Source organism: Rhinopithecus roxellana, chromosome 19, assembly GCF_007565055.1.
Source record: "Rhinopithecus roxellana isolate Shanxi Qingling chromosome 19, ASM756505v1, whole genome shotgun sequence".
Taxonomy (NCBI): domain Eukaryota; kingdom Metazoa; phylum Chordata; class Mammalia; order Primates; family Cercopithecidae; genus Rhinopithecus; species Rhinopithecus roxellana.
Window position 1 is genome coordinate 62,731,508 of NC_044567.1, and position 12,040 is coordinate 62,743,547.

General features: G+C 48.5%; 1 protein-coding gene across 2 annotated transcripts in view; it reads left to right on the forward strand.

The window, feature by feature from the left end:
• Positions 1 to 12,040, forward strand: part of UNK (unk zinc finger) — a 44,661-nt gene that overhangs the window by 16,279 nt on the left and 16,342 nt on the right. Inside the window, exon 2 of one of the 2 annotated variants that reach the window (XM_030923058.1) lies at positions 1,292 to 1,369. The exons of the other annotated variant lie outside the window; for it this stretch is intronic. Within the exon in view, the coding sequence (XP_030778918.1) occupies positions 1,292 to 1,369 (78 nt within the window). The remainder of the gene's footprint in view (positions 1 to 1,291; positions 1,370 to 12,040) is intronic. 2 annotated transcript variants of the gene reach the window in all.

Below are 12,040 nucleotides of genomic sequence, written 5' to 3' on the forward strand. Positions count from 1 at the left end.
AGCTGGGACTACAGATGCCCACCACCATGCCTGGCTAATTTTTGTATTTTTAGTAGAGGCAGGGTTTCACCTTGTTAGCCAGGATGGTCTCAAGCTCCTGACCTCGTGATCCACCCGCCTTGGCCTCCCAAAGTGCTGGGATTACAGGCGTGAGCCACCACGCCTGGCCCTGTTGGCTCGTCTTAGTTGTCTGGAGTTCATCATTGTCTTGCCTATATGTCTCTGTACTCAAATCTGTAGGTTTATCCAAATCAGATTATAAACAAACATAAAACATACAGGGTGGACATTCATGCAGACGTGCACTCCACAAAAAGATTGACCACAGCTCTTTTTTTTTTTTTTTTTTTTTAAGACAGAGTCTTGCTCTTGTCGCCCAGGCTGGAGTGCAATAGGGGGATCTCGGCTCACTGCAATCTGGGCCTCCTGGGTTCAAGCGACTTTCCCGCCTCAGTCTCCCGAGTAGCTGGGATTACAGGTGCATGCTACCACACCCGGCTAATTTTTGTATTTTTTAGTAGAGGCGGGGTTTCGCCATGTTGGCCAGGCTGGTCTCGAACTGATCTCAGGTGATCCCCGCCACCTCAGCCTCTCAAAGTGTTGGGATTACAGACATGAGCCACCACTCCTGGCCTAATTTTTGTATTTTTAATAGAGATGGAGTTTTGCCCTGCTGGCCAGGCTGGTCTTGAACTCCTGATCTCAGGTGATCTGTCCACCTTGGCCTCCCAGAGTGCTGGGATTACGGGCATGTGGCACTACACCAAACCACGGTTAGTTTTTGTATTTTTAGTAGAGACGGGGTTTTGCCATGTTGACCAGGTTGATCTCAAACTCCTGGCCTCAGGTGATCCACCTGCCTTGGCCTCTGAAAGTGCTGGGATTACAGGCATGAGCCACCATGTCTGACTGGTACCCAGCTTTTGCCAGTAGTCATCATGATACCCATTGGTTGTTGGAGGAAATAGAAACAGGAATTAATCTGTAGTGGCTGTGCATGGTGGCTCATGCCTGTAATCCCAGCACTTTGAGAGGCTAAAGAGGGTTGCTTGAGGTCAGGAGTTTGAGACCAGCCTGGGCAACGTCATCTCTATAAAAAAATATAAAAATTAGCTGGGTGGGGTGGCAGGTGCCTATATTCCCAGCTATTCGAGAGGCTGAGGTGGTAAGATTGCTTGAGCCTGGGAGGCTGCAGTGACCTGTAATTGCACCACTGCACTCCAGCCTGGGTGACAGAATGAGACTCTTTTTTTGAAAAAGTAGATCTGTAATGGTCTCTGCACATTCCCAGCACCAATGACAAAAGAGGAGCCAAATGCCAGCAACCGACCCCGTGTGTGAGGCGGAAGATCTCAACGTTAGTGTTCAGGTGAGGAACAAAGCTGAGCAGACATGATGTGGAATAGAGAGCTTGCTGAGTTAATTGCCAGAAGTATCTAAGTCAGAGGTTGGAGCTGCTTCTCTGTGTTTTATTGGGTTCGTGCAGAGCTGCTTTATACCAGGCTTGTACCACTTGGTATGCTTTTTGCTTTTCTTTTCACTTCCACACCTCTCAGGCACCTGCTGTGGGTCAGCTCTGTGCAGGGGTACAAAGATGATAGATGTGGCAGTGTATAAAACAGTCAGAATCCACTGTGGTGGCTGTACCCGCAGTATTCACATAGTGTAGTAGGAACATGGAAGAGGGGGCAGGCAGGGTCAGGGAACCCTCAGGGTGATCTAGACCCAGGGGACAACATGATCAAAAGTATGGAGATGTAAGGGTGTGATGCGATGGGGCATATCAACTGTTTAGAGCAGAGGTCACCTGTAATCCCAGCACTTAGGGAGCAGAGGCCAGAGGATAGCTTGAGCCCAGGAGTTCGAGACCTGCTTGGGCAATATAGTGAGACCCCTTTCTCCACAAAAAGGGGAAAAGAAGACAAAAATACCCAAGTGTAGAGCAGAGGTCGGCAAACCGGCTTGCATACCAAATCCAGCCTGCTGCCTGCTTTTTTTATGGCCCACAAGCTAATAATTGTTTTCACTTTCTTTTGAGACAGGCCTCAGTCTATCCTCCTGGCTGGAGCACAGTAGGACAGTCTTGGCTCACTGCAACCTTGACCTCCCAGGCTCAAAGAATCCTCCTGCCTCAGCCTTCTGAGTAGCTGGGACTATAGGTGTGCACCACCACACCTGGCTAATTTTTGTACTTTTTTGGTAGAGATAGGGTTTTGCCACATTGCCCAGGCTGATTTCCTAACTCCTGAGCTCAAGCAATCCACCGCCTTGGCCTCCCAGAGTGCTGGGATTACAGGCATGAGCTACTGTGCCCTCCCTTCACATTTTTTCAATGGCTGAAAAAAATGACATTTCGTGATGTGACGATTATATGAATTTCAAAGAGTCCCTAAATAAAGCCTCCTTTGGGCTGGGCATGGTGGCTCACGCCTGTAATCCCAGCACTTTGGGAGGCCGAGTTGGGCGGATCACGAGGTCAGGAGATCGAGACCATCCTGACTAATAAAGTGAAACCCTGTCTCTACCAAAAATACAAAAAATTAGCTGGGCGCAGTGGCAGGTGCCTGTAATCCCAGCTACTTGGGAGACTGAGGCAGGAGAATGGCATGAACCCAGGAGGCGGAGCTTGCAGTGAGCAGAGATCGCACCACTGCACTCCAGCCTAGGCGACAGAGTGAGATTCTGTCTCAAAAATTAAAAAAATAAATAAATAAAGCTTCCTTTGAACCTGTGCTCATTCGTTTCTCTATTGTCCTGGCTGCTTGTGCCCTTCAATGGCAGAGTCGAGTAGTTGCAACAGGAGACTGACTATATGTGATGCTCATTGCTTCACATTGCTGCACGTATCAGCATACCACTTTTTTTTTTTTTTTTTGAGACGGAGCCTTGCTGTGTCGCTCAGGCTAGAGTGCAGTGGCACGATCTGGGCTTATTTCAAGTTCCGCCTCCGGGGTTCATGTCATTCTCCTGCTTCAGCCTCCCGAGTAGCTGGGACTACAGGCACCCTGCCACCACGCCCGGCTAATTTTTTTGTATTTTTAGTAGAGATGGGGTTTCACTGTGTTAGCCAGAATGGTCTTCATCTCCTGACCTCATGATCCACCCACCTCGACCTCCCAAAGTGCTGGGATTCCAGGCATGAGCCCCTGTGCCTGGCCAGCATACCACATTTTATACATTCTTCATCACCATTGCATACCTCTTATGTCAAAAGAAGAGAGGAAGAGAAAAGTGCACTTCAAATATTATACTTTTAAGGCTCGGTGGCATGTGGATTATTTTGTTAACACATTCGGTGGCAAAGCATCTAATAATAAAGATAGCTGTGACTGTGCATGGTGGCTTATGCTTGTAATCCTAGCACTTTGGGGGGCCGAGGCAGGAGTACAACTTGAGCCCAGGAGTTGAGGTTGCAATGAGCTGTGATTACACTACTGCACTCCAGCCTGGTGATAGAGAAAGAAAAAGAAAGGAATATTCCTTTAAAAAATTTTTTTCCTTTTTGTTTTTTGAGCTAGAGTCTCGCTCTGTCACCCAGGCTGGAGTGCAGTGGCGTGATCTTGGCTCGCTGCAACCTCCATCTCCCGGGTTCAAGAGATTCTTCTGCTTCAGCCTCCTGAGTAGCTGGGACTACTGGCACCTGCCACCACACCTGGCTAATTTGTATTTTTAGTAGAGGCGGGGTTTCACCATATTGGCGAGGTTGGTCTTAAACTCCTGACCTTGTGATCCGCCCGTCTTGGCCTCCCAAAGTGCTGGGATTACAGGCGTGAGCCACTGCACCCGGCTCCCCCCTCTTTTTTTTTTTTTTTAGAGACAGAGTCTTGCTCTGTTGCCCAGGCTGGAGTACAGTGGTGCGCTCTCAGCTCATTTCAACCTCAACTTCCCTGGTTCGAGTGATTCTCATGCCTCAGCCACCCAAGTAGTTGGGATTATAGGTGTGACTCACCATGCCTGGGTAATTTTTTTTTGTTTTTGGTAGAGATGGGATTCTCCATGTTGGCCAGGCTGGTGTCAAACTCCTGACCCCAAGTGATTTGCCCGCCTTGGCCTCCCAAAGTGCTGGGATTACAGGAGTGAGCCACTACACCTGACCTAAAACATTTTTTCTGACCATTGCTTTCTTACGAGTTGGGAATATTGTGATAAGTGCTTCGTCTGATAATGGTGATGAATTTTTTCAGCACAGATGTCTTTTTTTTTTTTGAGACAGGGTCTCGCTCTGTCACCCAGGCTGGCATGCAGTGGTGCAACCGTAGCTCACTGCCGCCTCAAACTCTTGGGTTTAGTGATCCTCTCACTTCAGCCTCCCAAGTAGCTGGGACTACAGGTGCGTGCCTGGCTTCGTTTTCTTAAAATTATGTTTTGTTTTGTTTTGTTTTTTTTTTTTTGAGGCGGAGTCTCGCTCTGTCGCCCGGACTGGAGTGCGGTGGCCAGATCTCAGCTCACTGCAAGCTCCGCCTCCCGGGTTTACGCCATTCTCCTGCCTCAGCCTCCCAAGTAGCTGGGACTACAGGCGCCCGCCACCTCGCCCAGCTAGTTTTTGTATTTTTAGTAGAGACGGGGTTTCACCATGTTAGCCAGGATGGTCTCGATCTCCTGACCTCGTGATTCGCCCATCTCGGCCTCCCAAAGTGCTGGGATTACAGGCTTGAGCCACCGCGCCCGGCCTATGTTTTAAAAATGTTTTAGTGATGGAGTCTTGCTATGTTGCCTTCAAAGTCCTGGGCTCAAGTGATCCTCCCACCTCTGCCTCCTGAGTTGGTGGGATTACGGGGATGAGCCACTGCATGCAGTTAGGGATATTTCCTTACAGCAGAATTTCTTTACAAGAATGAAAGCTACATTTTTGTAGTTTCAATTGCAGGCTACAACTGAAGCAGGTTTCTGAGTGGCTTGTTTGTTAGCTAGGCAAGGAAAGCCATTTACTGATGTTGAGTTAATTAAATTGTGTTTGATTGCAGGAGCTGGAGAAGTGTGTCCAGAGAAAACACACTTTTGTTTGAGAGTATTAGCTTTTCAGCAGGAACAGTGTCTCAAAATGTTGAGGATGTTAGGAGCAACATCAGTAGTCAATTAAAAAAGAAGGCCGGGCTGGGCGCCATGACTCACACCTGTAATCCCAGCACTTTGAGAGGCCAAGGTGGGCGGATCACGAGGTCAGGAGATTGAGACCACCCTGGCCAACATGGTGAAACCTCGTCTCTACTAAAAATACAAAAATTAGCTGGGTGTGGTGGCCCACGCCTGTAGTCCCAGCTACTCAGGAGTCTGAGGCAGGAGAATCACTTGAACCTGGGATGTGGAAGTTGCAATGAGCCGAGATCACACCACTGCACTCCAGCTTGGTGACAGCCAGACACCGTCGCAAAAAAAAAAAAAAAAAAAAAAAAAATCCAATTTAATGTGGCTTTTCCTGGCTGTTGATGAGTCCACAGCTAGTTACTATTACTGTTTAGTTTTTACTTATTCATGGAGTTGATGCCAGGTTTGAAGTGAGTGAGGAATTAACCTCTGTGAATAGTTTGTTTGGAACAATTACAGGTGACAGTATTTTTTTTTTTTTTGAGTCAGAGTCTCACTCTGTTGCCGGGGCTGGAGTGCAGTGGCCGGATCTCAGCTCACTGCAAGCTCCGCCTCCCGGGTTTACGCCATTCTCCTGCCTCAGCCTCCCGAGTAGCTGGGACTACAGGCGCCCGCCACTTCGCCCGGCTAGTTTTTGTATTTTTAGTAGAGACGGGGTTTCACCGTGTTAGCCAGGATGGTCTCGATCTCCTGACCTCGTGATCCGCCCGTCTCGGCCTCCCAAAGTGCTGGGATTACAGGCTTGAGCCACCGCGCCCGGCCAGTGTTTTCAAAAAAACTAAGAAAATACTAATTCAGGCCGGGCGCGGTGGCTCAAGCCTGTAATCCCAGCACTTTGGGAGGCCGAGACGGGTGGATCACGAGGTCAGGAGATCGAGACCATCCTGGCCAATACGGTGAAACCCCGTCTCTACTAAAAAATACAAAAAACTAGCCGGGCGAGGTGGCGGGCGCCTGTAGTCCCAGCTACTTGGGAGGCTGAGGCAGGAGAATGGCATGAACCCAGGAGGCGGAGCTTGCAGTGAGCTGAGATCTGGCCACTGCACTCCAGCCTGGGCGACAGAGCGAGACTCTGTCTCAAAAAAAAAAAAAAAAAAAAAAAAAAAAAAAAAAAAAGAAAATACTAATTCAGTACAACCTAAAGTGTAATCTGCTAGTATCTTTTACAACTGGTGGTGGTAAAAATATGTGTACAGCAGAAAAATAATTGAACAAATTTACAAAACTTGTGAAAGTGTAAGGTGGTTTATTCATTGTGTTATTCATTAGCAGGTACTTTGCAGAAAATGTTTTAATTTATCATGTGTTATTGAACCCTTAGCATCAGTAATTTTACTTGGTTTTGTGAATCATCAGTTCCATGAGTTTTTGTCCGAAATAGAAGCTGAGTATTCTGATGTGCCCTGCTATGCAGTAGTTTGATGGCTGAGCAGTGGTAGTTTTCTTTCAACTTTTTGAGCTCAGGGCTGAGATTGAAAATTTTCTGAGTGAGGAGAGTTGCTCTCAACCACTATTGAATGCTGAATGGCTTTGGAAATTAGCTTTTGCTGCAGACTAGGTAATATTTGTTAATGAATTCAACCTAAAACTCCAAAGTAAAACAGTGCTTATGCAAACCCTATGCTTCAGGGAAGTCATGTTGATGACAGCAAATGTTTAAATCATTATGTCATGTTAAGCTGCGTTGTATACTTCCTGTGCTGTCAAAAGTGAAAACAAAGGCAAGCTCTCCATTCCCACACACATGTTACAAATGCAGGCTATAGTTCTATCAGGGATTTTGCATCTCAATGTGAACACAAAGGAAATTTCTCTATTTTGAAATCCATCGGGTGGGCATGGTGGCTCACGCCTGTAATCCCAGCACTTTGGGAGGTGGTGGGCAGATCACTTGAGGTCAGGAGTTCAAGACTAGCCTGGCCAACAAGGGGAAACCCCGTCTCTACCAAAAAAATACAAAAGTTAGCCGGGTGTGGTGGCGCATTCCTGTAGTTCCAGCTACTCAGGAGGCTGAGGCAGGAGACTCGCTTGAATGTGGGAGACAGAGGTTGCAGTGAGCTGAGATCACGCTGCTGCACTCCTGCCTGGGTGACAGAGTGAGAGTCCATCTAAAAAATAAAAATAAAAAATCTGCACAATTGAGTTTACGACATATCTTCAACTGGAAGTGATTAAAAGATAAGTATTAATAGAATTCTGGCCATGCATGGTGGCTCACGCCTGTAATCCCAGCACGTTGGGAGGCCGAGGCCGGTGGATCACCTGAGGTCAGGAGTTCAAGACCAGCCTGGCCAACAAGGGGAAACCCCGTCTCTACCAAAAAATACAAAAATTAGCCGGGTGTGGTCGCAGGTACCTGTAATCCCAGCTACTCGGGAGGCTGAGGCAGGGAGAATCGCTTGAACCCGGGAAGCAGAGGTTGCGGTGAGCCAAGATCGTGCGACTGCACTCCAGCCTGGGCGACAGAGCAAGACTCTGTCTCAAAAAAAAAAAAAATTAGTAGAATTTTATAATTGTCATCTAAGAGATGGATATCCTGAATAAAAATTATATGCTTGGCTGGGCGTGGTGGTTTACGCCTGTAATCCCAGCACTTTGGGAGGCTGAGGTGGGCAGATCACAAAGTCAGGAGATCGAGACCATGGTGAAACCCCATCTCTACTAAAAATACAAAAAATTAGCTGGGCGCGGTGGCGGGCCCCTATAGTCCAGCTACCTGGGAGGCTGAGGTGGAAGGATCACCTGAGCCCTGGAGGTTGAGGCTACAGTGAGCTGTGATTGCACCACTGCACTCCAGCCTGGGTGACAGAGTGAGACTGTCTCAAATGGAAAAAAAACAAGCCCATGTGCTTGTGGAATGTTATCAACATTTAGCAATACCTCTGTATGTGAAAAGACATTTTCAAAGATGAAATACATAAAAATCTCATTGCAGGCCAGGTGTGGTGGCTCACACCTATAATTCCAGCACTTCGGCAGGTCAAAGCCAGGGAGGATTACTTGAACTCAGGAGTTCATGACCAGCCTGGGTAACATAGCGAGACCTGTCTGTACTAAAAATCAAAAAAATTTAGCTGGGCATGGGGGCACGTGCCTCTAGTCCAGCTACTCCAGAGGCTGAGGTGGGAGGATCACTTGAGCTCAGGAGGTCAAGGCTGCAGTGAGCCCTGCTTGAGCCAGTGCACTCCAGCCTGGGCAACAGAGCAAGCCCCTGCCTTAAAGAAAGAAAAATTTGTGTGGGTGTGTGTTTGGGTGTGTATATATATAAAATATATATGTATGTATTACAGAATCAGAATTAACGATGAACATTTGTAATCCATTTTGATAAAAGGGATCCCCCAACTTTGCAAAATGTTATCCCCTCAAAAAGAAATCTAAAGTCCGCTGGGCGCAGTGGCTCACACCTGTAATCCTAGCACTTTGGGAGGCTGAGGTGCTTGAACCCCAGGGGCAGAGTTTGCAGTGAGCCGAGATCATGCCACTTCACTCCATCCTGGGCAAAAGAGTGAGACTCCGTCTCAAAAAAAAAAAAAAAAAAGAAAGAAAAAGAAATCTAAAGTCTGAAATATTTACCATTTGGTCCTTTACAAGAAGAGTTTGCTGGCTGGCACAGGGGCTCATGCCTGTAATCCCAGCACTTTGGGAGGCTGAGGCGGGCGGATCACAAGATCAGGAGATCGAGACCATCCTGGCTAACACGGTGAAACCCCATCTCTACTAAAAATACAAAAAAATATTAGCCACGTGTGGTGACACACACCTGTAGTCTCAGCTACTCGGGAGGCTGAGGCAGGAGAATTACTTGAACCTGGGAGGCAGAGGTTGCAGTGAGCCAAGATCACACCACTACACTCCAGCCTGGACGACAGAGGGAGACTCCGTCTCAAAAAGAAAGAAGAAAAAAAAAAAGAGTTAAATTCGGGCTCTAGGAAGAGGGTTGAGCACCATGCAGTGTCATCTGGACAGAGAAAGTCCAGTAACAGAGAGGTCAGTTTAGGAAAAGGTCCTAAGTCCCTGATCCAGGGCAGTGGGAATGGAAGTGAAGAGGCTTAACCTGGAATCTGTGGCTCACTGTCTGTCCTGATCTATGAGAGCCCTGCCAGCTAGAGCCTCTGTGGAGTCTCATCTGCATGTGGCACTATGGACATGTCTGCCCCAAGTCAGCAGGCTCACCAGGTCTAGCTCCTGTCCTCGGGGATCTTTCCTTCTCCAGGACAGACTGTGCCCAGAGGCAGGGTGAACATATCCTAGGTTTCTCCTCCTGCCTCCCTGTGCTTTCATAAGGCACTGACACCAGGCAGGCATGTGTCACTCTTAGAACTACCAGGTGTAGCAAATAAAGGATGCCAGCTGGGCATAGTGGTGCATACCTGTAATCCCAGCTACTCTGGAGACTGGGGCAGGAGGATTACTTGAGGCCAAGAGTTTGAGGCTGTGGTATACCATGATTGAGCCTGTGAACAGCCACTGCACTCCAGTCTGGGCAACATAACAAGACCCTGTCTCTTAAAAACAAAACAAGATGCCAGTTACATTAGAAACAGATAATTTCTTCTCTCTTTTTTTTTTTTTTTTTTTTTGAGATGGAGTTTTGCTTTTGTTGCCCTGGCTGGAGTGCAATGGCACGATCTTGGCTCACTGCAACCTCCGCCTCCTGGGTTCAAGTAATTCTCCTACCTCAGCCTCGTGAGTAGCTGGGACTATAGGCATATGCCACTATGTCTGGGTAATTTTTTTTTTTTTTTTTTTTGAGATGGAGTCTCGCTCTGTCGCCAGGCCGGAGTGCAGTGGCACGATCTCGGCTCACTGCAACCTCCGCCTCACAGGCTCAGGTGATTCTCCTGCCTTGGCCTCCCAAGTAGCTGGGACTACAGGCACAGGCCACCATGCCCAGCTAATTTTTGTACTTTTTAGTAGAGACAGGGTTTCACCAGGTTGGCCAGGATGGTCTCGATCTCTTGACCTTGTGATCTGCCCGCCTTAGCCTCCCAAAGTGCTGGGATTACAGGCATCCATGGGCTCATGCCACCGCGCCCAGCCATTTTTTAATATTTTTAGTACAGACCGGGTTTCACCATTTTGGCCAGTCTGGTCTTGAACTCCAGACTTCAGATGATCCCCCCCCCCCCCCCACCAGCTTCCCAAAGTGTTAGGATTACAGGTGTGAGCCACCGCACCTGACAGAAACAGATAATTTCTTTAAGATAAGTATGTCCCATGTAATATTTGAGACTTAATTAGGCTAAAATATTATTCATTGCTTATATGAGATTCCAGTTTAACTCAGTGTTCTGTCCTTAATCTGCCCATTCTAACCATGCCTCACTCTTCTGTGCTGCTGGCTCTGGGCCCAGCTTCCCTCTTTCAGGAAAGTTCCTTCTCTCCCATTTTCTGTTACCTCCTGAGGTAGTTTCTTTGTGGGTCCAAAAAGTCAGGAAGAGGATGTACCTCCCAGGAGAGGGATGGTCCTAACAGTTTGAGGAATGGGTATCCCAGCTCAGTGCCAGGCTTGGTACGTGTGTGCAGCAGCAGGGCACAGTTTTCTGTCTAACCAGACAGTAAAGGAGAAGAACCTTTGCTTCAAATGCCAAAGGGACCGGGAGAGCATCAGGCTGTAGGGAGCCTTCCAGATTTCTGCCTGGGGTCTTCAGGATGTACCTGGAGCCCAGAGATGAAGCCCTTGAAATTTGCAGTTTGCCTCCTGCACCTCACCTCATCCTCCTTTTCTCGTTTCTGTTCCCTTCCTATTCCATGCACATCCACAAAGGTACTGGGAGCTCTTAGAACCAGACACACTCTGTCTCTAAGCTCATACTGTTCCTGTTTCGAAAACACCTTCAAATTCTTCATCCACTAGTACCTCTCCTCCCCGCTTCCCCCTTCCTCCTTCCTGCATCCCATCCTGGGTCAAGGATCCCTCTTTTGGATCGACTTGTTCCCTTCATGCTTCTTTCTGCAGTCTCCAAGCCTCTGGCACCATCCTTCTGAATGGCATTAGATGCCCTATCCCAAGTCATTTGTTGCTTGCATTGTTAGGCTGGGGAGACTAAAGAGAACTACACTAACTGCTTGTCCTTCCTGGGGCCAGGGGCGGGGGTGCCCATCTAGGAGACCCCCCAACCTGAACACATGTAGCGAACAAAAACCCAGATGTAAGGGGGTAAGTGGGTCTGGGGCCTTCCACTGGGTGGGATGTGGGAGAAGAGATTTGGGAGTGTCTTGGCTGTTACACATGCAGGGCAGAGGAGAGAGACCAGTGAAGGTTGGGAGGAGGCGGCCAAAAGGAGACAGCTTCATGCCCCCAGGACATAAATAGCCCGGCTGCTGCAGGTATTCAACGTGAGGTGACATGACTGGGGACAGAATAGGCTGGAGCAGCAGGGGCGGGTTGGGGGCAGGTCTCTTCAGAACATCAGTATGAGTTTTTTTCCCCAAGCACAGATCTAGGTAGTGCTAGGAAATGTCTCTGGGCGGAGGCGGGCAGACAGGACGGTAATTACTGAGTCAGTAGTCCCGAGGGATGCCTTGTGACCTGGGCTTTCAGCTTCAGAGCTGAAAAGCCTAAGTGCTTATCTGCAGATTCCTCCTCTCAGCCCACAGACCCAGCTCATGCTACAGGCAAGGCCTGCAACAACAGGCAGGTGGACCTGGGTAGCAGAGGCCTGTAGAGTTTGGCAGAGGCGCTTCATGCTCTTGTTTGCAGCCCTTTGCCTGTGATTAGTGGTTTGGCTTGGGAAACCTTGGAAAGGGCTCAGAGAACCAAGCTGCTGATTAACGCCACAGCTGGTCAACACAGCAGACAGCTGACCGCCGAGGCCCCTGTGGTCTCTAGTTCCTACCTTTCAGGCTGGTGTGGGACTGGGGTGTTGGTTTGGATCCTAGAGCTGAGGTGTAGCCTTACAGCTCTGGGTCTCTCCTGGTGTCCCAGTGGAACTAGCACCCCAGAGCAGGG